The sequence below is a fragment of the Schistocerca piceifrons genome, chromosome 8 (genome assembly GCF_021461385.2).
Source record: "Schistocerca piceifrons isolate TAMUIC-IGC-003096 chromosome 8, iqSchPice1.1, whole genome shotgun sequence".
NCBI classification, from domain to species: Eukaryota; Metazoa; Arthropoda; class Insecta; order Orthoptera; family Acrididae; genus Schistocerca; species Schistocerca piceifrons.
Window position 1 is genome coordinate 330,897,606 of NC_060145.1, and position 26,878 is coordinate 330,924,483.

Genomic DNA, 26,878 nt, shown 5'->3' on the forward strand with positions numbered 1-26,878 from the left:
TCCTATGCCAAACTATTCATGGGCCATCTAGAGGATCCTTCCTAAAAACATAGGATCCTAAACCCCTCACCTGATTCAGATACATTGATGACATCTTTGCTATATGGATTGAAGGTGAGGGCACCCTATCCACGTTCCTCCAGAACCTCAACAACTTCTCCCCCACTTGCTTCAACTGGTCCTACTCAACCCAACAAACCAGCTTCCTAGATGTTGACCTCCACCTCAGAGATGGCTATACCAGTATCTCCATCCATATCAAACCTACTAACCACCAGCAATACCTCCACTTCAACAGCTGACACCCATTCCATACCAAGAAGTCCCTACCGTACAGCGTAGCCACCCATGGTCGTCGCGTGTACAGTGACAAGCAGTCCCTGTCAGAATATACTGAGGGTCTCACTGAGGCCTTCACTGACCGTAATTATCCTCCTAATCTTGTACAAAAACAAATCTCCCGTGCCTTATCTTTCCAGTCTCCCACCACCTCTCAAAGTACCACAGTCCTACCACAGAGGAGCATTCCCCTCCTAACTCAGTACCATCCAGGACTGGAGCAACTGAAATACATTCTCCACCAGGGTTTCAATTACCTCTCATCGTTCCATGAAATAAGAAATGTCCTGCCCAATATCCTCCCCACCCCTTCTACAGTGGTATTCCACCATCCATCAAACCTTCACAATATACTCGTCCATCCTTACACAACCCCTGCTCCCAATCCCTTACATCATGGCTCATACCTCTGTAAGAGACCTAGTTGCAAGACCTGTCCCATACATCCTCCTACCACCACCTACTCCAGTCTGATCACTAACATCACCTATCCCATCAAAGGCAGGGCTACCTGTGAAACCAGTCATGGGATTTACAAGCTAAACTGCAGCTACTGTGCTGCATTCTATGTAGGCATGACAACCAACAAGCTGTCTGTCCGCATGAATGGCCACCGACTAACTGTGGCCAAAAAACAAGTGGACCACCCTGTTGCTGAACACACTGCCAAACATGATATCCCTCATCTTAATGACTGCTTCACAGCCTGTGCCATATGGATCCTTCCCACCAACACCAGCTTTTCTGAATTGCACAGGTGGGAAGTTTCCCTGGAATACATCCCACGTTCCTGTAACCCTCCTGGCCTCAACCTTCGTTAGTCAGTGTCCTCACCCATGCAGCCCCTCCCTGTTCCCATTCCAGCACTACACAGCCATCTTTTCACTGCCACACCCAGTTTTTTTAATTTCTTTTTATTTCTCTCCTTTCCACTACTTCCAGCTCCCCACCTTATCTCCTGTCCTCCATCTAAACTGCAACACTTCACTGTCCACCACCCTCACCATACTGTCCCTTCCCCTCCTTACCCCACCCAGTCGCCACTCCCATCATGCACTGGTGCTGCTGCTCGCAGTGTAGTTTCAGTTATCTGAGACTGCAGGTGTGTGTGTGTGTGTGTGTGTGTGTGTGTGTGTGTGTGTGTGTGTGTGTGTGTGTATTGCTGACAAACACCTTAATGGCCAAAAGCTATAATTGTGTGAATCTTTTTGTTGTGCCTATCACGACTCAGCATCTCTGCTATATGGTGAGTAGCAAGTTTCCTTCTGTAATATTGTTACATTCCATTCTGAATTTTCCAGTGTTTGAATTTCTTTAATGTTATGAATACTTGGATGAGGCTTTGTGGTGATGTTAAGCAGACCACAGTTTTATGGTGTAAAATTGGTATTTCAGTATTTGGAGTAATTAAACAAAAGTTTGCCAGTTTCTCAAAATTGCTGTGAAAACATTATGTCAATGATCATCTCAGAAATTTGTTAAATATTTTTCTGCTGGTCAGTAAGATATTTATTTCGTTTCCAGCAGGACTTTCCTGACAAAACTTCAATAATGTCTGAACAGAAACATACATGATTGAAATCCTCCTGGATATTAGCCATATCATTCTCTAAAATTCAATAGAATCTATAGAACAAAAGTAGAATTTTCAGTCAACTTTTGGTGGTCCTTCTTAGAATGACAAAGCATTTAGTGATATGATAAAATTCACAAATTTCTTTCTTCAGATAATTTGACACACACACACACACAATCCACCCACCTACCCAGTAGGTAGGCTAGTTTTAAACCTAGTAACTGAGTCATTAACATAACATGACTGCAGATATAATGAAAAAATATAATGAGTTAGCTTCGAGAGATTAAGTTAAGCGAAAGTTCTTCTGGCCTTGTGCTCAGCAAAGTTGAGCGACTTTTCGTCTCTACTTAGACATCTCAAATTGTTCATTTGGGCTTCTTGTCTGTCTGTTATTTACTTATTTCATTTCCTTTGAATTGTCTGTCTCTCTTTTCGCTCTTATCCAGCAGACAGGAAAGAAATCGGATTCCAAAAGTTGGAGCAGGTTCTCTTTGAGTACTTAACTGTTTGATAAAGTAATCCTTTCATTTGTATTCTTTATTTTGTAACAACTGTGAACAGAACAAAGCATCCAGACCAGTGATAAAATTTTAGATAAAGTAAAAATATGATGCGATAAGACAACTTGTCAGCAAGAGGTTTTAATTCTTCCGAAGATTCTCTTTCTTTGCACTGTTAGTAAATTTTGTATCATTAGAGAAATAGAAAAGCAGAAAGAAACAACTTTATTTCTGAAAGTGTAATTCCAAGTCATGTAGCTTGTCCAGAATTAAGCTACAGAACACCATTCCGTATTATCACTGCTGGAATCATTATCTTATAATGTTTTGCTGTAGGCTTGTTTTAAAAACTATTGTTGGTATTTAATGATATTTTCTGAATCACAAGATGATGACAGTGTCTCTTCATCCTGTTCTAAGTTTTGATGCATGGTGCAGAAACCATAACAGTGATCATGATTCGTTCAATGATTGGAGAGTCAGCCACCAGACATACATATCAGTAGGCAGTCAAAAAACTTACCGCTAGATGTAGCCGATGTGTAATTACAGAATTATTCAAATTGTTCCTTTGGAGTAAAAAAACAATTTACAAGTGACAGTACTACTAATGAAATATACATCAAAAATTTTATGGTGAATTCCTACAAATTAGAATTTAGTAATGAGATCTGATTCCAGTGGTGTTGACTTTTAATAGGAAATCTATTTATGCACAGTGGATGCTGATAGCACTATCACTTCTTTTAGTAATAAACTAGACAGGTTATATGATCCTGAAATCTTAGTCTAAAAAGTAACAAATTTTTTGAAGAATTACCATTTCATTTCCAAATGCCCTTGCTAGTTTTCATTAGTTTGTCCAATTGCCCCATTTCCATTGCTGAGTGACAGCTGTTGCTCTCACTAAATAATAGTAATATTCAAAACATTAGAACTTATTTGTGTCTCATAATAATGGAAGCATACCAGATACAGAAAGGACCCCATTACAATTATCTAAAAGACAGTGTGGAGTAGCTACGAATATGTTCACCTAGCAGAATCCAAAGTTCGCAGATGTTACTGGAGATGAAATGCTGGAATCTCAGGATTATAACATATCCGAAATTAAGAAATCAGAAAAATGATAGAAATGGAAGAGAACATAATGGAAGCTATTAAGAGGAAGAAGTTACTGTGGTATAGCCATCTCTGGAAGGGGGTGAGGGGGATTTGGAAGGTCCTACACTGTGGAGCTTGAGAAGTGAGGAATGTTATAAGCTGTGAACAACTCACAAAATGAATATATGTATATCATGGTGGGGGGGGAGAACCTCTTGCATATTCAAAGTCGATGGTGTTCTCGACTTCTAATTTCATTAGACTTCTGATTTCATTAAAACCTTTTCAGAGGCCCTGAGAACATGATATTTAAATATGGAGATATGGTAATAGTAGTTTGAGGGAATGCTATGAGAGAACCACAGTCTTACTTGCAAAAAAATCATTTTACGATTTGTAAATAATTTTGTTGATATTGGTTCCTTAGGGAATTGGTTTTAGTTGTTTTCATGGGATTATTATTTCAGGTTAAAGTGAAATTGCTTCAGTAACATTTCTGTCAACGCTCTATCTGTTTTACTCTCACCAGTTTTCCAATTAATTTGAACTAGTGTAAAGCTTATGGGCCACTAGCTAAGTATTTGTGGGGTAAAAACCTGTGCAGTTCACTCACATAATCTTTGACAGTGATGCACAGTAATACAATTCTCTGCTGATCCAGAAGAAAATAGAATGGACCTCATCAAAACATTACATTTTTTGCTGAGCTAACTCTAATGGAAGCCTGTGAAATTTATTTTTGGAATTTTGTGTGTTTTCTTGGAATTAGTAAACAACCAACGAACTTATAAATCAGACCAGAAGGAAAAGGGTATACTGATGATTTGCCGATGGATAAACATGGTATATATTAAATCACATGAGTATCTTCCCTATCAGCTTCATATTTTCTGTGCTATTTCTATAGCACACAGCCACTCAGCTGTTTGTGCTGCTCGTTGCTGACTAATTTACTAGTTTTATAATCTTGTCTAATTCATTCTTCTCTTCCTGTCTTTTGTCATATCTTATTCTCTTCACACAGTATTTTGAGGACTTCTCCTCTGCTCCATTCATAACTTTATTTGCCTCCCTTTTTCCTCTTCTCTTAACTGATATTTCAAGAACAGGCTGTATATAGTATTTGTTTCCTTGAGCCTTATCACAACTGCTACTATTGATGAGTACTAAAGTGTTTATACCTTATTGAGAAATCTTTCTTTTTCCTTTATTTTTCTGGAAACAGTTGATTGTTTCTTTGTTTTTGCCTTCTACCTCTGTGGTTTTTTTTTTTTTTTTAATTCCTTGTTTATTGAGAATGGAAGCCACCATGTGTGAGTGTGATAAATATAAAAAATAGAGAGATACACATCAAATTAATATTTAGTTTTATTGTTCATGCTACCTACTTTTTGTCTGTTGTTAATTATTCAGATGATGAATATCATCAAAAACAAAGAAAATACAGTTTTGTTTGTCTTTAAATGGCCTTTGTTATAAAATGTAACTGTAAGTTGTCACATTAGTAATATGGTAAAAGCTCCATCCCTGAAACTAGTAGACTTTACGTGAAAGCAATGAAATGATATCCTACTCTAACTTTTATAAGACAGCAATTCTACTATCCTCCCTATAAAATCCATTACTGCAAGAAATGATTAGTAGTATAATCTTACCACTACATTCATAAAAAGTAGTTTACCAAAAGCAACATTTGCGTTTGATATTGTATCCGCTTGATATGAAAAACATTTGTGTATGGTCATGAAGTGCATTTTCTGCATTCAAATTTGTCTTGCTGAAATACTTTTTCGGTGTGTAATGTATGTATGTTTTTTTATTGTTCTTATAATTATTCTTAGCATTTTGGTAGCACCATATATCCAGAGTATTATGTACATTTTCATGTGTAATTTTGTTTAATACTGTATGGTTGTTATGCATTTCAATGTGTATGATGATGAGTTTCTCTTTGTTTAAATTCCCTTTTACTTTTTCTTTTCATTCCGTATCTTTGGAGGGTCAAACATTTAGGGTAAGTGAGGGCTTTATGGTTATGATTGTTTTCTTAAAAAAGAGAGAGAGAAAAAGAAAAATGCATTTGCATGTTGCTGGTAGCTTATGAGTGATAGCTGCTGAGTGCTGTTACACAAGTATAGCAAAGTTATGTGTGTAGTTAAGTTTTGCATGCTACTGCCACTTCTATCCTCCTAGTATTGAATGCGGTCTTAAGTATGGACACTACACTGTGTATGAGGCATTAGTTTGATGTGTGCATGGCCGTGATTTGCCCCATTATAAATTGAAATATTGGCAAAAAAAAGACACTGGAGTTTCATTTATAGAAACTGAGTTGGTATGGTCTCTGAAGCTTGTCTAAATTGGGTTATTTGTGCTTTGCTCATTGTATGTTTATTTTGCATGTGAATATAAAGAAAATAGTGAACTTGATGAAAACTGTGTTCTTTTTGTTAAATAAATTTGTGAATTTGATTCACAGTGAGATATGTTCTGCATGTATGTGACATATGTGTTAGTAATCAATCAATGAAACATTATTGTTGTTATATGAGTCAGCAGTGTGGGACATTTGAAGCATCCAGTTCTTGAACTGTTGGGAATTATATACTGAAAATAGGACCATGTTCGCCTTTATATTTTATGCCAGTTTTAGTAAGTACAAAGTGAACAAAATCACATGCATCCTACGATTCCAGTCTGTTTTCACTTAATCACCTTGCGCAAAGTGTAACTATTTTCAGCAAATTTCCATTAACTAAGTAATTTGAGCAGTTCAGACATAAATGTCTGATATGATTTTGGACAATAAGCTTATTACTTTAGTACGTGGATTGGTAGGAGTATTGTAATAAAGTTCCAGCAGTTGTGGTGTATACTTATCTGATACTCTCATCTCAGAAGCTGTCATTGCACAATTTTCTCATTGAAACATATTATAACGTAATTTACTATTGTGTGTTGTGCATTTTTATTGTTGTGAGTTCAGCTATTATCAGAGTCTGTTATAAAGTTTAATTTATTATTATTACATTACAAAGAAAATAGTGCTCCTGTCCATGTTAGTAGATACCACCAAATTCCAGACGTTAGTGGTATGCACTGTTCACTCAAGATCGTCAGAATGCAAGAATGGAAAATAACTGAGGGAAAGGTACCTACACAGGTGTAACAACTCGCTATTAAATTTCACAAAGAAAAGAAGAAAGGAATGGGAGAACTAATGCAGAATGTAACACTCATGAAGTATTAAACTTGTGTGATTTGCTAGCTAAGGGTGGAAAACACAGCACCAAGGGTAATAGGCATGAGATATCTACCTAAGCAACGAGAGAGAGAGAGAGAGAGAGAGAGAGAGAGAGAGAGAGAGTGGGGGTGGGGAGGATGAGGCTTACAAGAAGTAGTCATAATACAGATAATGGTGCAATTTCTACATTATTATGAACAATGTAATGACTCTATATTATGTCCCTTATGATATTATTTGCTTTATATGTTAGGAGCATGTTTCCTTAAAATTGTTATCTTAATGCTGTATGCATACGTTAATGGACTGATGTTGACTCCGTTAATCTGAAGATGACTCACAAGGGCAAAATGCGTCATTGGCAGTAAATATATGAATAAAATTTGCAACCAAAACTGTCTTATTTCGAGGAATGTAAAAAAATCATAGAAAAAGCTTTACAGCTATGTTAAACTGGAATTGGTTTGTAGGCTACCTATAAACAACAGAATTAAAATGACCATTGATTTGTTTCAACAAGATATTGATCTATAAACTTTACAAAGTAAGTAGGTAAAGTGATTCTGTGTGAGGAGTTTTTCGAAGAGGTATGGCAGTCAATCTTAAATTGTTGTGCATACTAGTAGTGACATTTTTTTAATTCAGATTTTACTGTCCATCTACACTGAAGTGCCAAAGAAAATGGTATACATTCAAATACAGAGGCATGTAAAGAGGCAGAATACAGTGCTGTGGTCGGCAATGCCTATATAAGACAACATGTGTCTGACGCAATTGTTAGATTGGTTACTGCTGCTACAATGGCAGGTTATCAAGACTTTAGTGAGTTTGAACATGGTGTTATAGTCTGCACACAAGTGACCCATATAACCATTTCACGAGTGTACTGTGAATATCAGGAATCGGGTAAGACATGAAATCCAACATCACTGCAGTTGAAAAAGATCCTGCAATAAAGAGACCAACGATGACTGAAGAGAATCATTCAATGAGACAGAAGTGCAACCCTTCTGCAATTTTCTGCGGATTTCGGTGCTGGGCCATCAACAAGTGTCAGCATGCGAACCATTCAATGAAACATTACTGGTACTTTTTGGAGCCAAAGGTCCACTCGTGTACCTTTGACGACTGCATGACACAAAGCATTACACCTTGCCTGGGCCCATCAACACTGACCTTGGACTGTTGATGACTAAAAACATGTTGCCCAGTCGGATGAGTCTCGTTTCAAACTGTATCGAGCGGATGCATGTATATGGGTATGAAGACAGCCTCATGAATCAATGGACACTGCATGTCAGCAGGTGACTGTTCAAGCTGGTAGAGCTTCTGTATTGGTGTGGAGCATGTGCAGTTGGAGTGATACGGGACCCGTGATATATCTAGATACGACTCTGTCAGGTGACATGTATGTAAGCATCCTGTCTGCATCCATTCATATCCATTGTGCATTCTGACGGATTTGAACAATTCCAGCAGGACAATGTGACACCCCCACACATCCAGAATTGCGACTGAATGGCTCCAGTAACACTCTTCTGAGTTTAAACACTCTTCTGAGTTTAAACACTTCCGCTGGCCACCAAACTCCCCAGACACGAACATTATTGATCATATCTGGGATGCCTTGCAATATGCTATTCAGAAGAGATCTCCACCCCCTCATACTCTTACAGATTTATGGACAGCCCTGCAGGATTCTTGGTGTCAGTTCCCTCCAGCACTACTTCAGACATTAGTCAAGTCCATGCCATGACATGTTTTGTTGCGGCACTTCTGCATGCTCACAGCGCCCCTACTGGATATTAGGCAGGTGTGCTAGTTTCTTTGGCTCTTCAGCATATAATTACAAAAGCTTAAATTCTGTTGTTCATTTAAAACTAAACCATAACTTACCCTGGATTACAAAGTGTTTTCATGAATAGTCGATAAAACTAAGCCATAGCTCTATTCCTCTGACAAGTGCTATTTCGGTGTATGACAGTGCTACACTTGTAACAATACACATGTCTGAAGTGTTATCTTTGTCTCTGAAAAAGTCACATCTCATGAGTTCACCCTCTACAAGAGAAATAATGGCACATGACACATTTGCTCTTCCTAGTGGAACTCAATATTTCATCCACAACTTCAAAAATCTTCTAGTCATTAGTTTCTGCATTCTGTCACATTTACAGTCATTGTAGTGAAAATAATTTTGAACTTTACAAAGTTACACTTTTCCGTCAATCATATGGCAAAAGGTAAAAAACTTGCAGCTTTCATATTTCCAGACTTTGTCTGTAAGAATTTACCAGTTTTTTACTGTTACCATTTTGAGCATAATATATGAACTGCTGAGCTAGCACTTCTTTGTACTCCATATTTATTTCTGTTCTGATCTGCAGAATACTTTTATTACCAATTGACGTAAGTGGTTAATTGCTCTCTAATTGTATTTCTATTAAACCTCATTGCATGTATCTGAATATAGTTTATATTAATAACCATGTTTAAGGTATAGGCAATATTAGAAAAATAAAATGTGTTGCTAATACTAAGAAAAGAAGATATATCGATGTTAAATAGCTGTCACCATATTATTATTATTATTTTATTATTATTATTTTATTATTATTATTATTATTATTATTATTATATTATTATTTATTTTATGGCCTTCATTGGACCACTGTAGTCAAAAATAGAAAGTTCTAAACAAGTTGTTACACATGGATACAATTTGGTTCGACAATAACTTAATATATTTAGGTAATATAATTATTAGAGGCTATTCTTATATGAAAGGTGTTTTGCTCTTCTGTCTGCCCAATATTTCTTCATTCTTTCAGATATTTTCTTTCTTTCTTCATCTGAGACAACTCTTCCTGTACCCCTTTTATTGATTTTCATTTGTAGTCTGGTTTGCGGGTCTTGCAGTATTCTAGTTTTCTCTGTCTTGTTTTTTAGGTCATCTACTGTAATTTGAAGTTCTTTTATATCTTCCTTAATTTCTGTGATCCATTTAATGTCGCTCTTGCTATTCCACAATTTTTGTATTATTTTTTTACTAATTCTGTTTTCTGGAGTTCTCATCAGATGTCCAAAGAATGAGATGCGTTTCTTCCTGATTGTGCTCATGACTGGTTCTATTTTCTTATATACTGTTTCATTTGATGCTATTCTCCAATGTCCATTTATTTTATACTGTTTATTTATACATGTCCTAATTATTCTTCTTTCTGTTTTAGTATTCTGTCAATTTCTGCTGTATTAGTTGTTTTGAAGATAGTTTCAGCTGCATACGTTATTTCTGGTTGTGTAACTGTTTTATAGTGTTTTAATTTTGCATCTATAGATAGACTTTTTTTGTTGTATGTAGTTTTGGTAATGTAATTTGCATAGTTCAGTTTTTTATTCTATTTTGCCATGATGGCTTCTCATTTAGATTGTATGTTATTATTTCGCCTAAATATTTAAATTTATCAACAATTTTGATTTCCTGTTCTCCTATTGTAATTTTGTTTGCAAGTGGTGGATCAGTTAGCATAATCTCCGTTTTTTCAAATGATATTCTAAGGCCTACTTTCTCTGCTATTTCTTGTAGTGATTTCACTTGTTGCCTGGCTTCTTGAACGGTGTTGGCTAGGAGAGCAAGATCAGCAGCAAATCCCAAGCAGTTTAAGCTAATATCATCTTTTGCACTTACAATTCTTATCCTCTTTGGATTGTCCTTGTACCATTCACTCATTATGCATTCCAGTGCACAGTTGAAAAGTAATGGTGATAGGCAGTCACCTTGTCTTAAGCCTGTTTTTATGAGGAATGGTTCTGAAATTTCTCCTCTAAACTTCAGTTTTGATTTGGTGTTAGTTAGAGTGAGTTGTATTATTTTAATTAGTTTTGGATGGAGTCCTAGATTCCTTAAAATTTTTAATACTGAAGGTCTGTGGAGACAGTCATGTGCCTTCTTAAAATCTACAAATGTTATTGCCAGAGGTTTGTTCCGTTTCTTGTAGTATGCCATAATCAATTTTAAACTAATTATCTGCTCTGCACAGCTTCTCCATGGTCTGAAACCTCCTTGATATTCCCCTAACTCCTGTTCTAATTGCTCCTTGATTCTTTCATATAGGATCTTGGATAGAATTTTATATGTGCAATCTAGGAGAGAGATTCCTCTGTAGTTTTCTGGGTTGCTCTTATCTCCCTTTTTGTGTAGTGCGTGGATGATAGCTGTGGTCCAAAGTTCGGGAAATTGTTCTGTTACCCAAATTTTTGTTAGAGCCATGTGTAAGGAGATCTTGACTGTGTCACTTGCATATTTCCACATTTCAACAAAAACCTGATCTTCTCCACATGCCTTATAATTTTCTTGTTCTTTAAGAATTTCTTCTACTTCTTGGAAAGTTGGAGGGTCTAGTTTGTTAGATTTGGTTTTTATTGGGGTATTTATGTTGATTTGTAAGGGTTCTTTGGGTTCCTCGCAATTCAGAAGTTTGTAAAATGCTTTTGCCATGATTTCTGCATTTTCCTTGTTACTGTACGTCATTCTTCCATCTTCATCTTTTAGTATTAGTGTAGGGGCCTCATATTGTTGTAGTTGTTTCCCAAAGATTTTGTAGTACTTCCTGGAGTTGGTTTTATGATAATTACCTTCTATAGACTTTATAATACCTTTACGAAATCCTCTCTTGATTCTTCTAAGATTTTGAGTGAATTTTTTTCTTTGATTTTTTAGGTTGATGGCATTTTCTTCAGTTTTATGTGTTTGAAACTTTAACCATGCTTGGTGTCTATCTTCATGGAAATTGTCACATTCTGATGTCCACCATGCATGTTTCCTTCGTGGGTTCAAGGGAGCTAGATTCTCTGCTTCTTTTTTAAGATTAGGCACTAGTTGTTCTAGATCATCTGTTAATTTGATGGTTTGTGTTATTTGTTGGTACTTATTATTTTTAATTTGCTGATGTGGGTCAAACCTCCTTTTTATTTTATTAGTTTTTCCGGTCCCTCCTTAAAGGTGTGAATTTGATTTTAATTTTAACCATATAATGGTCTGAGCCTGTGTCTACTCCTCTCAGTACTTTAACATTGTGGATCTCCTTATGAAAATTTTTTTCCATAAAGACATGGTGTAGCTACCACTCGCCCTTCCTCCAGTCTGGATGTTTCCATGTTTTAAGTTTACTTGGCTTCCTCTTAAAGTATGTTGATTTAGATATAAGGTTGTGTTCTCTGCAGAGTTCTACAAATCTTTGACCGTTTTTGTTTGTAAATTTATGTGGACTCCATTTTCCAATTATATCTTTATATTTCCTTTCTTTTCCCAACTGAGCATTGAAATCTCCCAATAAGATTTTGACATTCTTTTTATTTTCTCTGTTCACAGTTTGTTCTAGAAGGTCCCAAAATTTATCTACCTCTTCTTTTGTTTTTGTTAGACAATTTTTTTTCATTTGTTGGGGCATGAGCATTTATTATTATTATTATTATTATTATTTCTTTACTTTCTCAGCCGTTAAGTCTAGTTAAAAATGGAAAGTGACGCAGACCTTGATCATGTGTGATTTCCTTTTAACTGTACGGTATATGTTATATTGTATTTAGGAACTTTCAGGTTATTGAACACACATCAATAATTACGGATTTCTGTAGTTGTATATATACGTTTGGATGTAGCTGTATAGCGTTGATGTACTGGTGGATATTGTGTGGTATGACTCCTGTAGTTGATAGTATAATCGGTATAATGTCAACTTTATCCTGATGCCACATGTCCTTGACTTCCTCAGCCAGTTGGATGTATTTTTCAATTTTTTCTCCTGTTTTCTTCTGTATATTTGTTGTATTGGGTGTGGATATTTCGATTAGTTGTGTTAATTTCTTCTTTTTATTGGTGAGTATGATGTCAGGTTTGTTATGTGGTGTTGTTTTATCTGTTATAATGGTTCTGTTCCAGTATAATTTGTATTCATCATTCTCCAGTACATTTTATGGTGCATACTTGTATGTGGGAACGTGTTGTTTTATTAGTTTATGTTGTATGGCAAGTTGTTGATGTATTATTTTTGCTACATTGTCATGTTTTCTGGGGTATTCTGTATTTGCTAGTATTGTACATCCGCTTGTGATGTGATCTACTGTTTATATTTGTTGTTTGCAAAGTCTGCATTTATCTGTTGTGGTATTGGGATCTTTAATAATATGCTTGCTGTAATATCTGGTGTTTATTGTTTGATCCTGTATTGCAATCATGAATCCTGTCTCACTGTATATATTGCCTTTTCTTAGCTATGTGTTGGATGCGTCTTGATCGATGTGTGGCTGTATTAGATGATACGGGTGCTTGCCATGTAGTGTTTTCTTTTTCCAATTTACTTTCTTCGTATCTGTTGATGTTATGTGATCTAAAGGGTTGTAGAAGTGGTTATGAAATTGCAGTGGTGTAGCCGATGTATTTATATGAGTGATTGCTTTTTGTATTTTGCTACTTTCTGCTCGTTCTAGAAAGAATTTTCTTAAATTGTCTACCTGTCCATAATGTAGGTTTCTTATGTCGATGAATCCCCTTCCTCCTTCCTTTCTGCTTAATGTGAATCTTTCTGTTGCTGAATGTATGTGATGTATTCTATATTTGTGGCATTGTGATCGTGTAAGTGTATTGAGTGCTTCTAGGTCTGTGTTACTCCATTTTACTGCTCCAAATGAGTAGGTCAATATTGGTGTAGCATAAGTATCTATAGCTGTTGTCTTATTTCTTGCTGTCAATTCTGTTTTCATTATTTTTGTTAGTCTTTGTCTATATTTTTCTTTTAGTTCTTCAATATTTATATTATCTATTCCTATTTTTTTTGTATGTGTCCTAGATATTTATAGGCATCTGTTTTTTCCATCGCTTCTATGCAGTCGCTGTGGTTATCCAATATGTAATCTTCTTGTTTAGTGTGTTTTCCTGTGACTATGCTATTTTTCTTTTTGTCTGTTCCAAAAGCCACATTTATATCATTGCTGAATACTTCTGTTATCTTAGTAATTAGTTGAGTTGTTGATTGGTTGCTGCCAGTAGTTTTAGATCATCCATGTATAGCAAATGTGTGATTTTGTGTTGGTATGTTCCAGTAATTTTGTATCCATAATTTGTATTATTTAGCATGTTGGATAGTGGGTTCAGAGCAAGACAGAACCAGAAAGGACTTAATGAGTCTCCTTGGTATATTCCACGCTTAATCTGTATTGGCTGTGATGTGATATTATTTGAATTTGTTTGGACATTAAGTGTGGTTTTCCAATTTTTCATTACTATGTTTAGGAACTGTATCAATTTTGGATCTACTTTGTATATTTCCAATATTTGTAGTAACCATGAGTGGGGTACACTATCAAAAGCTTTTTGGTAATCAATGTATGTGTAGTGTAGCGACCTTTGTTAAGTTTTAGCTTGATATGTCACCTCTGCATCTATTATCAGTTGCTCTTTACATCCTCGTGCTCCTTTGCAGCAGCCTTTTTGTTCTTCATTTATAATTTTGTTCTGTGTTGTATGTGTCATTAATTTCTGTGTAATGACTGAAGTTAATATTTTGTATATTGTTAGTAGGCATGTTATGGGGCGATATTTAGCTGGGTTTGCTGTGTCTGCTTGATCTTTAGGTTTCAGATAAGTTATTCCATGTGTAAGTGTATCAGGGAAAGTGTATGGGTCTGCAATGTAACTGTTAAATAATTTAGTTAGATGTGAATGTGTTGAGGTGAACTTCTTTAGCCAGAAATTTGCTATTTTATCTTTCCCAGGGGCTTTCCAATTGTGAGTAGAATTAATTGCTCGGGTGACTTCATGGTGCAAAATTATCATTTCAGGCATTTGTGGTATCATCTTGTATGAGTCTGTTTCTGCCTGTATCCACCGTGCATGTCTGTTATGTTGTACCGGGTTTGACCATATGTTGCTCCAGAAGTGTTCCATGTCTGTTATGTTTGGTGGGTTGTTTATTTTAATGTGTGTGTTATCTATTGTTTGATAAAATTTCTTTTGGTTTGTGTTGAAGGTTTGGTTTTGTTTCCTTCTATTTTCACTTTTTTTGTATCTTCTAAGTCGTTTGGCCAATGCTTGTAATTTCTGCTTCTTTTCATCTAATTGCTCTATCACTTCTTGTTGTGAGATTTTATCTAACCTTTTTAATTTTTTGTCTGATATTTCATTTCTTATAAATTGTGCTAGCTGTCCAATGTCTTTTCTCAGTTTTTCTATTCTGACCTGTAGCCTGTGTTGCCGTGCTGGTTTTGTGGGTTTCTTCTGTGTGTTGATTTGTTGTGATCTCTGCCTATTGTGTATATTTAGTGTAGTGAGTGCTCCTATATAAACCAGTAGTTGTATTTTCATTTATTGTGTTGTGTATGATTGTGTTGATAGTTGTTATTGTTGTTTCGACTTGTGGGTTATTTGGTGGTCAATGAAATAATGGTCTAATGTCTGTATTTGTGTCTTTGTATTCTATTTATGTTAGCTGAAATATTTCTTCTATATCAAACGTGTGTCACTTCATTGTCTATTTGTGCTTGTTCTGGTGGCTGTCTCAAGATTTCGTTTTCCTCTGATTGTTTAATTGACGCGTTTTGTTCTTTGTTTGTTTTCTCTGGGATGTTTGAGTCCATTACTGTATTTTCTTCTTCTTCTAATTGCACATTATTTTGTTCCAGTATTTGTTGTACTTGTTGTTTGATGTTTTCTAATTCTGACTGGGGTATCCTGTTATTTTTGATTATTACACGGATCTGATCAGCTAGTCGTTGTTATGTTAAAAATTTTAGTTCTGGGTATCTGGTAATAAATGTTGTGTATACTTGTGATCTGTATCCAGTTGTGTTGGTTCCTAGGTTTGTTGCTTGGTAATAACAGAACATGAGGTGTCGATTAACTTCATCTGACCATCTCATCCTCTGTCTTTGTTTTCCTTCGAGGGTGGTTGCAGGAAGCATATCCTGCAAAACACCTCTATTTGGATTTAAATCATTTTGATTTATTATTATTATTATTATTATTATTATTATTATTATTATTATTATTATTTACTTGGCTGAAAGATTCCATTAAGCTTAATTATATTTTTTAACTGCTGTATTCGATTTTTTAACTGTTGTATTCATGTTTGTGTTAATCAGTTAGTCATAAGAGATAACATCAGTGTCAGCAGTTCACTGTGCTGAGCTAGCTTTAAATTGGAGAATCATGTGAATACATCTTTATAACTTCTGAGGATGCCTCTTCTAGTAGGAGACAAAAAGCCAGGCACAAAAAACCATGGTCTTAATTGACAGAAAGCCAATTTCTTCAGAAGGTAAATATGAAGACTGACTTGTACATTCCGTGCCTTACTGGGCTTGGTCATGTTGGGGATTGGAGGTGATATGTCTTGCGTAGATGCAGAGTAAAAACATATTCAAAGGTAGAAAGAAATAAAGTCTTCCAGAAGGAGAACTGACAAAGCAGATTATGAGAATTTATTTAGGAATACATAGGTGTACGAGGTCAAATTGTGCTGCAAATGCAGAATCATAGAAATAAAGTTTATATCAATATAGATGAAAGAAACTTGTACGGACAGCATATGTTGCAATTATGAAGAAACCAAAAGAAAAGGAAGTTCCGAATGGAACAAGGCAGCTATAAAATAGAAGGCAATCTGCAAATAGCGATAGTAATGTGATAGATTTATAAAAGAACTTATTAGACATAACAGCTTGAAGAAAACTGAACAAACTTTTGTTGGGTAGACACCACATTTCATCAGGTAAGATGGCAGATGGCACAATAACTATCAACTGAGAGAAAACTGTGCAAGCATTCTAAGAGTTCTTTAAATGTTTGTGGAGTTTCAGAAATGAATCAGCAACATAGGTAGTTGATAATGAAAATAATGATCTTTTGGAAGACGTACCAAGTGAGGAATATAAAGCCATTTGAGATACGGAAGAGGAGAGGTGCATAGACATGACGGTATAGAAATGGTTAAATCAGTGGAGGAAAAGTAATATGAAAGGAACTTGCAATATTCTTTTCAGAAAGTTTGCAAAAGAAAATTCCCCTAGCGTGGAACAGTGCTTCTGCTTCACAAGAATGGGGCAAACAATGCTCAAATATTGACCCATCACCCTCCCCCCCTTTCTCATAATGTACACGTGGATGGAAAAAAAAAAACATTACACTTTAATCATTTGGAGAAACAAGGTGACTTTAGAACTGCTTGACCATGTGCAAATTGTGAACGAAAGTATAGAATGAAGCAGGGAAGTATGAATTATCACTTTGCTGGGTTTCATAGGCTTTTAGAAAGCTTTTGACTTGGGTAGTATACAGGGTGTTACAAAAAGGTACGGCCAAACTTTCAGGAAACATTCCTCACACACAAATAAAGAAAAGATGTTATGTGGACATGTGTCCGGAAACGCTTAATTTCCATGTTAGAGCTCATTTTAGTTTCATCCACCTACGCTCAATGGAGCACGTTATCATGATTTCATACGGGATACTCTACCTGTGCTGCTAGAACATGTGCCTTTACAAGGACGACACAACATGTGGTTCATGCGCGATGGAGCTCCTGCACATTTCAGTCGAAGTGTTCGTACGCTTCTCAACAACAGATTCGGTGACCGATGGATTGGTAGAGGCGGACCAATCTCATGGCCTCCATGCTCTCCTGACCTCAACCCTCTTGACTTTCATTTATGGGGGCATTTGAAAGCTCTTGTCTACGCAACCCTAGTACCAAATGTAGAGACTCTTCGTGCTCGTATTGTGGACGGCTGTGATACAATACGCCATTCTCCAGGGCTGCATCAGCGCATCAGGGATTTGATGCGATGGAGGGTGGATCCATGTATCCTCGCTAACGGAGGATATTTTGAACATTTCCTGTAACAAAGTGTTTGAAGTCATGCTGGTACGTTCTGTTGCTGTGTGTTTCCATTCCATGATTAATGTGATTTGAAGAGAAGTAATAAAATGAGCTCTAACATGGAAAGTAAGCGTTTCCGGACACATATCCACATAACATATTTTCTTTCTTTGTGTGTGAGGAATGTTTCCTGAATGTTTGGCCGTACCTTTTTGTAACACCCTGTATACTGAGGAATACATATGTCAGTGCTACAGCTTCAATTAGGCTGTATCAGGTTTCAGATTTCAAATAGAACTCAAACAAGGGATTTCATATCACAGAAATTATTCTCACCAGTCAAGGAAGTTTTCTGATCCTGAACTGGAAAAATAAAGAGAGAATATGTATTAAACAGAAATATCAGAACCACATTTTTTTTTGCAGATAACTCTGTACTGTTTGCTTCTAGTGCAGATAAACTTCAGCAGTAAATGGAACAAACTAATTTGGTGAGTTTGACGGGTCAGAAAATTCAACTATAATAAGACTAAAATTCAGCTACAATAAGACTAAAATAATGTACATTTAACACTCTGAAAAATAAACTGTAAAAATTAACAGTGCTGTCCTGTTTATGGGGTTCTGTATTTAGTAGGACTCTGGAAGACACTGACTGGATGGACAGTGAAATAAATGCAGCAAAGAGTAAAATATAGCTTGGAGTGCTTTTGGTGAACCAAACAAGGTCTTCAGAACTGTTTCTGATATCTCTTAAATGGGTAGTTCACATTTAGTGTCCCCTAAGAATTTTGACTTATTGAAATAGGATATTGTCTTTTAACACAAAACCACTCAAAATTGAATGATTGGGAGAGGTGCAAGCTGGGAATTCCAAGGAGAGGCAGAAAAAAGAAACAAATTGGCCAGGGAACGAATGGAGTGAAGTACATAATTATGATACTAATGAAAATGAAATGGCAGTTGGCAGGACATGTAGCCAGACGTTTGGGTGGAAGATGAACCAAGAAGGTTGTCTGCTGGATTTGGAGATATAAGAAAAGACCCCAAGAAATTGATCTAATGGAAGATGGGTAGAAATATGCAGGAGTTGCATGGCTCCACATAGCTGAAGACTGTAATACATGTAAAAATCTAAAGGAAGATATTCAACAATGTAGAAGATAAATTGCCACTTACCATAAAGAAGACACTTCAAGTTACAGTAAGTAGCAATTGATCTTTCCTACAATGTTGATATTTCTGACTGGAGTTCCCATTGTTTGATAAAGGAAGATTTTATTCAGCAGTGGATGTCAACCACCACCACTACCACCACCATCGCCATCACCTTCCGACCTTCAGATTGACATACTTGATCAGTTAGGCAATTTTTGATGGTCTCCAAACCATGGTACAACTTGGCATTTTTCACTTATAAAAATCATAGCTAGGGGATAAAGAAATGATAAGTAATGGGAAAAAATGCTAGGACTGACTGAGAATTTAGTGCTGAACCTTTTAGTGGTCATGCTGAAGAGTATGTACTGATGTATAATATTTAAAATTATATACTTTAAATGTAGTCAGCATGTAGCAGATAGCATAATATCAGTTTATTTTAAATGTCTCTCGTTCCCACCCCAGAGGTATTACACAATAATGTTATGTAGTATGGATAAGCAAATGACATAGCAACGTTCACTTTGTTTACAGTTTCATTATTATGTCTATCTCAACTTTGTGGTGGGATAATTAACATATTGACATTTTTCCACAGGTAGTAATGCGAGTAGCACAAATGGCAGTCCCACTGGGGTCACCGCAGCAGCCATTAGTTCAAATGTGTCTCCAGCTCAAGATGCAGTTGCTTCCATTCACCCCACACTCATTACCCAAGTACCATGCGAAGAAGCTGCAGGTACTGTTACGGACTTCACACTCTGTGATGCTTCTGTTGCAATGCCCTTAAGTGCATCAAGATTACGGTTGCTGCAAGACACCACCATGATAGAATCTGCCTTGGATTTGGACTCTCTGGAGGAAGCTTCTGTGGGGGCTGGCAGCCAGGCCGGCTTGCTCCATGTCGGCAGTGTTGTTTGACAGGAGTCTCTGTCTGCTGAAAGATGTACATTTTGCATTTTCTAGGCTAGTAACAGTGCTTTGGTGTGTGTGTGTGTGTGTGTGTGTGTGTGTGTGTATGTGTGTGTGTGTGTGTAGCAAATTTTCCTGGCACTGAGATACAAAACTGTCCTCAATCTGCAGTACTGCAACCTACAGAACATCACTTTTGTGTAATTGTGGCAAACAAGGCTACACTGGAAGAAAAATCTTTTTTTGTGTGTATGTTTTATAAATAATTTGTACATTTTAAAACAAAATGGGTGAAGTACTTCAGTTGTTATTAGTAGCTCATAGCATAATTTTTGTATCGTGCCAAACATTATTGGTCATTATCACTTTTTAAGGAATTTAAGCTCTGTTTTGTGATCTTTGCAAGTCCGAAATCATTCTCTTTGCATGAACAGTTTTAATGTGTTGTGTGTTGAGTGCTAAAGAGTTGCTTTTCTCCCAATGTGTGTGCCTCAATTTTGCGATAATAAAAGCAGTACTAATTTTTTGGTTACGCATTTGAAAGTGTTAATTAGAAAACTTTAGCAAGATTGCTATGTTCAGTCAGTGTGGACCAAAATTTTCTCAGTTACTGTGAATGCAGGATATTTAAGATCCTTATTCACAGTGGAGCAAACATTCCAAAATTTAAATGGCTGCATTACAATGCAATTTATTCGTAATAAAATATATTGAATGGTGTGTGGCATTTGCACGATTCAAAAGAAATTTCTTGCTTTTGTATAAACAAGCTGGAAAGTCAGCATTGCTATAAAAGTTGCATTTTCTGATTCACTGTAAACAGATTTATGCCTTTAGCAATTTTGAGTTCTTAATTGAACACGAGAAGCTAATGCACATTTAGAAATATGTAAACTTAAAATTTTAAATTTTTGGTCAAACCAGTGCTGTATCTATGTCCAGTTAGATATTTGAACTTTATTTACTTCTTTTAATTTGTCAACTGTTGTCTCAAAACTACTCTCTCTTAGTCCCATCACATTCTTCTGCCATAACCACACCTCTCTAACTGTGTAATAGCTGCATGTGTCTTTAATTTTCATTTTAAAAGTGTGTTGTGTTTTTATCAATCAGAACATAAGATGACGACTTAATTTTCACCACTTTGTAATCAAGAGTATTCTATGACTTTCAGGATCACTTTTAATAACTTAAACACAGTTTCCTATTATCGTCTCTGTTTATGAAGTCAATTATCGAAACATATTTCAGCAGCATGTACCATCCTTAAGTTCCTTATATTGATGCCTTACATTTCTGCATTAATATACAGTTACTGTAAGGCAGTAATAGGATACTTTAGATTGGCAACATGTTATTGGAACATGCTATTCTAACTTAATTAGTAAGTCACGAATGAGAAAGCAGTTCATGTTTAATTTAGTGTGCCAACTATGATGTCTCCAATATATAGTGTATTCAAACATTTGTAGCTTCATTTCTCATTATTTTGGATCTATTTAATTTTATTTTACAAATTATCTAATTTTGTTAACCACAGGTATTATGCTTTCTGGGTCAAGTATTGCTTCATTTCATATTCAGGTAGTTGTTTGAAAATGTCTCTTTAAATTTAAGTGATGGCAGTGAAAAAATTCATTTTGTGAGGTAGTCAAGATATATGCAGTTTTGTCACTAAGTGTATTTGGTTATGACGTGCACTTTTGAATTCATCAGATGTTTTCAATTGCTAATACAACAGGTTAATACATACTAACTAGATGTTACATATCTTTTCATTCTGTATATGCTGTATGTAGGGAGAGGAGACTATTTGAACAGTTAGGTAATACATAAAGGCAGAAGGGATGGGGATATGTATATGTACATGAATTTATAGACAGGCAAGAGGTAATAAGAAAGAAGGCCACAGCCGTATTGACACAAAAACTCTATATGGACAAGATAAATTGTGGTTGTCCTACACAGTTTTATAAATTATTTTATTACTTTTGTGTAGAGTTTATTGTTACTATTATTGAAGTAGTAACAATTAAAATCTTCGTGGTATAGTATGTGTTACCTGACATTCTAAACTTTTTTTGTGTCAGTCCAGTATGTTAAAAGAGCTTATAGACAATTCTGTGTTAGTATTTCTTTTTCACCACTTCAGTTGTCCCATACATGCCACAGTGCTAAAACTGATTCTTTTATTGTGGTTCACCTTTTTTTAATTGTATGTTGGTGCTGCATTTCTTTTCTTCATTATTTCAGAATTGTTCACTGAAAAAACTATCACTCAGGTGAGGAGCAAATTTATGTGATTAGAATTTTTCAAAGTCATCTTGCAGAATGACACCACTTTAATTATAAAAGCCTCATGTCAGAGAGGGTTGATCATATAAGAATGTTGCAAAGAATGGTGAGAGCCATTTTAACATAAGTTTGCCGACCCTGTTAACAGATAGGATAAGTCTGCATTTAAATGAAAACTGAAAACATTGCCTTAAGTATCAGCATATAACAATATTTAGTTTAATTTGCCACCAAAACTATACCCAAGTGAAGGCTGATAAGTTTTGCCACCAGTATTCATACACAGAAAAGTGATACACATACAAGCAAATATGACAGTGTGGTAAAATTAAAGCTCATCATGTTGCTAACCTTTGGCTCACACAATGGCTTGTATGTTCACCCCTTTACTGATGCAGAGGTCCTTTTCTTGCCACTCCAGGTGTGAGGTTACCAGATCAATCACTCCATAAGCAAGGAACAGGATATTTGTGGATTGATTTGATTGTTTGTTTTCCCCCTTTCTTTCTTGCTTTTTTTTTTAAAAAAAATGAAGTTTATTAACGGCAAATATTAAGTTTTGTTATCTCCTTTATTTATATAACAGGTTGTAAATTTGCATCTGCAAGTGCCCCCCAATCCCTAACATTTGGCTTCGTGCTACAAATGCTTCAAACAAGGTGTGAAGCCTAATTCAGATGCACATATTCCTTATCAAGAAAAAATTGCATGGGGCTGCAGAAATATAAAATTTAGAGTCAAATGTGATAAAAAGTTGCAGCAGCTGCTGTTTAAGAAGAGTGTAAGTCTTAACAGATTAAAAACAGATTAAAAGAAAAAATGACTTCCTGCAAAGTATTTAACTATAATTAAGAATGATTTGTATGCAGACTAGGCTATCACATTTATATTATTTCTTGGAAGAGATTTGTTTACAGAATTTTGGAAGAAGTAATATGCATTTTGCTTCTTCTCATTCATTTATAATTTTTTAACCTTAAAAATCACAGGCAATCCAGCAGTGTGTTAAATCTTAAATCTTGTATGTTATTCCATGACTCAATACCAGTAATACCTGCAACTAAATTAGTGTCTTCCATGGGGGTCATGTTTCTTAGCACACGCACTCTTGCTTGTGACACATTTCCTACAGGACCCAGTGTGTTTGAAACTTTGTATACCTTTTCTGCTTAATTGGATTCCATATAAAAAAGATTTTCTTCTGTTTATTTCTCAGTGAAAGGAAAGTGGTTCATCTTTTGGATAAAATATGAACTTAAAAATACTAATTGGACAGGTCATTTAGCCCACTGAACTTTCTAAACAGTTATTCTTGTAATCCCCAAATAAACAAAAAAAATTCATACAAATTTTTAGATTTGTATAGAGTAAGTTGGTGAAAGTATGCGTATTCCAACTTGCTGCCTGGTTATTTATAAGAGAAGCTGATGAATTCAAAAGTTTAGTGATCATTGTATATTTTGTTACTGGCGTATTGATATCTTTAGTTTGTGTAGATAGCTTCTTCTCACATAACTAATTACCTGTCTTTACTTTCTCATCTTCTGTACCTTTTGTGATGAAACAGTCAGACTGAAGAAACAGGTTACTATTCACCAAGTTCCAATATCCACCTTGTATAGCATAGGTACAGTTCTTTAAGTTTTTCATTCAGTCTTTTTCTCTAAGATTGGTAACATAGCAGTGTTGAAACATTCTATTATCAGTACCCTGTACTTTATGGTATGAGCAGTGCTGACCGATAGCTTTTTGACAATGATAAAAGTACAAATAGAACTTCAAAATTACGATGATGGAAAGGTACCTTATTTGAAAGTTGGTATATTTAGTGTATCTATGTCATGTGTTGCATCATTCAGTATTGCCACTGACTTCAGTACTTTCTTACTTGAGTTACAATACAGCATGTTTTGCGTGTATATGTATTATGAGGGTTGTGAGAAATGTGCTGATAAAAGATATCCCCAAGCATTTCCCAATTCACTCAAATTTTTGTAACAGCACTATTATAGCCTCAGTATAATATGAATATAATTACATATATGTAATTCTTATTGTTTGAAAGCAAAGATTTTCAGATCCTTTCTCACTGCTGAAACTCCATAGGAATCAGAATATTTTTCTAAAGACTGTGTACATTTTTTGAAATCTTTTTATTTTAAATAGTTTGTTGAGTGAACTATTTACTCAATTGCCTTTTGTAAATAGAAAATGTCAAAAATAAGTTCATTCCTTGTGAACTAATCTACAAATTGTTTATAACAAAATTCCTTATGTCCAAATGTTCAAACTGTACAACATGTAACATTTAATGAAGATCGTGTTTGTATAAGTACCATTAATTTATTTTTGTAAATTTGCTGTGGAAACCTGGTTGGTTGTTTGGCTGATCAGTTAGTGTTACCTGATGATTGATTGTGTGTGAGTACAGATGTAAGACAGTGCCTTTAAGCCATGGAGGTCACAATCATTAGATGGTTAAAGATCTCATGCTTTTGTTGAAGTTTTGCCTTTGGTCTTTTTCTAAAACTCTCGCATCGTGACTAATATGAAATATTAACTGTCTTGTGTAAATCTGGACAGTGTAGTGTAAATGTTAAAATGCCAAAAATCTTCATTAATTTATTTCTACTTGTATAATTACCAGTTAGATGATAGAAGATAATGTGTGTGATCATATTTGGTTATTCTCATGTTAGGCAAGCTAAAAGGTAGCATAACATCCAAACTGCTTTCTTGGATGGCAGTAGCTTTCATTTTATACTTGTTCCTATTTTGTGTGCCACACTGATCATAAATATATCCGTATTTAATTGTGTTATGGATGGCACAGGTGAAAATAGAATTTATAAATGCTTGAATATTTTTAAAAACTTAGGTGGTATGTTTTAACGTGAATATCATAGTCATGGCAATAATTTCCCAATTGTATTTAGGCGTGTTAGCTTTTGTAGCTAAATTCAATGATTTGACTTCCATGTTGTACACAATTTGTATTGAGACAGACACCCCTTTTGATCTATAAAATGTTAGTTATCCTATGTTGCAGCCACAGCTTTCTTCCCTGTTGCAGTTTCACTGACAAGTGCACATAACTTCAAATATATGAAAAATATTGTGATCTCTGAAACTGCTCATGAGAATTGCAGAGATTCAGTGTTCGTTAATAGCGATTTAAGTTTAACCACTTATTTATTGCAAGAAAAACATTTAGATTTTGAAGTGAAGCAACATTATTTACAGTTAGTGTTCAGTTTCATTAAAAAATTATATATCTTAATTTCAAACACTAAAGTTTGCCATAAAAGCTGTAGACACCAGACAGGAATGGTTGTTGTTATTTTTGTTGTCAGCTCCTGTTTATCACTCAGCTCTCTGTCAAACTGTACATCTTAATCTGTAGTGCAATTATTTTATAATTTTTAAGAAGACCATGGATATTTTTTATTATTTATGAAGCATTTTTATTTAGCTTTATGGAGACAGCAGAATCAATCGCATTCCCAGGAAGTTTAACACATGGTGGGAATAAATAGTTTGCACTAAGTCTCCAGGACCATCACTCATACTGTAAAGGAACATTTTAGTTATCAAGATAATTTATTTTAATTTTTAATGCCAAAGTAGATTTTGGCATCCTCTAATGTGATACTCATTAGATTTATTTTGTCTAATAACAACCTATTTTCTGTGGGTAGTAAAATGACAACCATTGCAGTGTGACAAGCTATGGATTTCTTCATAATGTCTGTTAGTTGCAATTTATGTTGTACACTGTCCAGTTTATATGTAATATTTCAGCAAATTTGTATACATTTGTGTATGTACATATGTATATATATATATATACATATATTATGAAGTGATGTATGTAAATGTAAATAGACTATATTATAAAGCAGATTGAAATTTGTGTGTGAACCTATTGGCATTTTCCTTCTTCTCCCATTGCATATAAAATTATTGAATGCAGTATTTAATGGTATATTTCTACCAATAGCAGCCATCATTCAAATGTTAAGAGACTATCATTGCTGCAGACATAAATAATTGTTGTTAGTTTCTGGCAGTTCCATCACATTGTTACTAATAAATTCATTTCGCTTTGATCCTGTGTCATTCACATTCTTCATTATACAGTCATTACCTCCTCCTGTAGGACTTCATGTTGTGTTATCCGACAGGCGATAAAACTGCACTGGAGATTTTGTCGTATGAATTTGTTAATGGAGAACTGCAAATTGGAATAAATAATGCCCAAACATCAAAGAATAGAGTTTTAGTCATATTGCGCAAGTCATGTTTTTACATTTACTCCTCCAAGACATGAAGTCTCTTGAACATCTTCCATAAATAGAGGGGCAGCAGTGTATTTCCACACACTAAGATTACAGAAAATATAAGCTGCTTTTTAAGCCAGTTTTTATAACATAGTCATCAGCCAAGTAAGAAACAATATAAAATCCTATCCTAACTCTGAAATTGGTTAAGTTTGGTCCCTGGGTACAGATATGCTTTGCATACTCCACTGAACAGAAAATTATTAATTAACGCTTTGACTGCTAGAGATGTTATCCCTGCATTTCATGCTGATTGTGTCTTTATTGTCATGTACTGCTACCGGCATTGAGACACACCGTTCAGATCACAGTCTAGTTCTGCCGCATAGATTGACTTACTAGTCCAGTCAACAAAGGAAAATTAGGAGAAAAAATTCGTGTAGTAATAAATTTTTATACAGTGGTAAGAGGGAGTGTCATGAACAACATACAAAAAATCCTGACCTATGGATTGTGAGTGTTGTAGAAGGGAAGACACTTTCTTATGTTTTTCTTGAATGATTCTTAAAATGATGGTGTATAGCGAA

General features: G+C 35.2%; 1 protein-coding gene across 4 annotated transcripts in view; it reads left to right on the forward strand.

The window, feature by feature from the left end:
• The window catches only part of LOC124711147 (palmitoyltransferase app-like), a 156,975-nt gene extending 131,055 nt beyond the window's left edge, over window positions 1–25,920 (forward strand). For 2 of the 4 annotated variants that reach the window (XM_047241043.1, XM_047241044.1), the window contains exon 9: window positions 19,403–25,920. In XM_047241043.1, the coding sequence (XP_047096999.1) occupies window positions 19,403–19,725 (323 nt within the window). In that variant the 3' untranslated portion in view covers window positions 19,726–25,920. Of the gene's footprint in view, window positions 1–18,069; window positions 18,135–19,402 lie in introns of all 4 variants that reach the window. The other 2 variants (XM_047241046.1, XM_047241045.1) reach the window with 2 other exon arrangements.
• The last annotated feature ends 958 nt before the right edge of the window (window positions 25,921–26,878 follow it).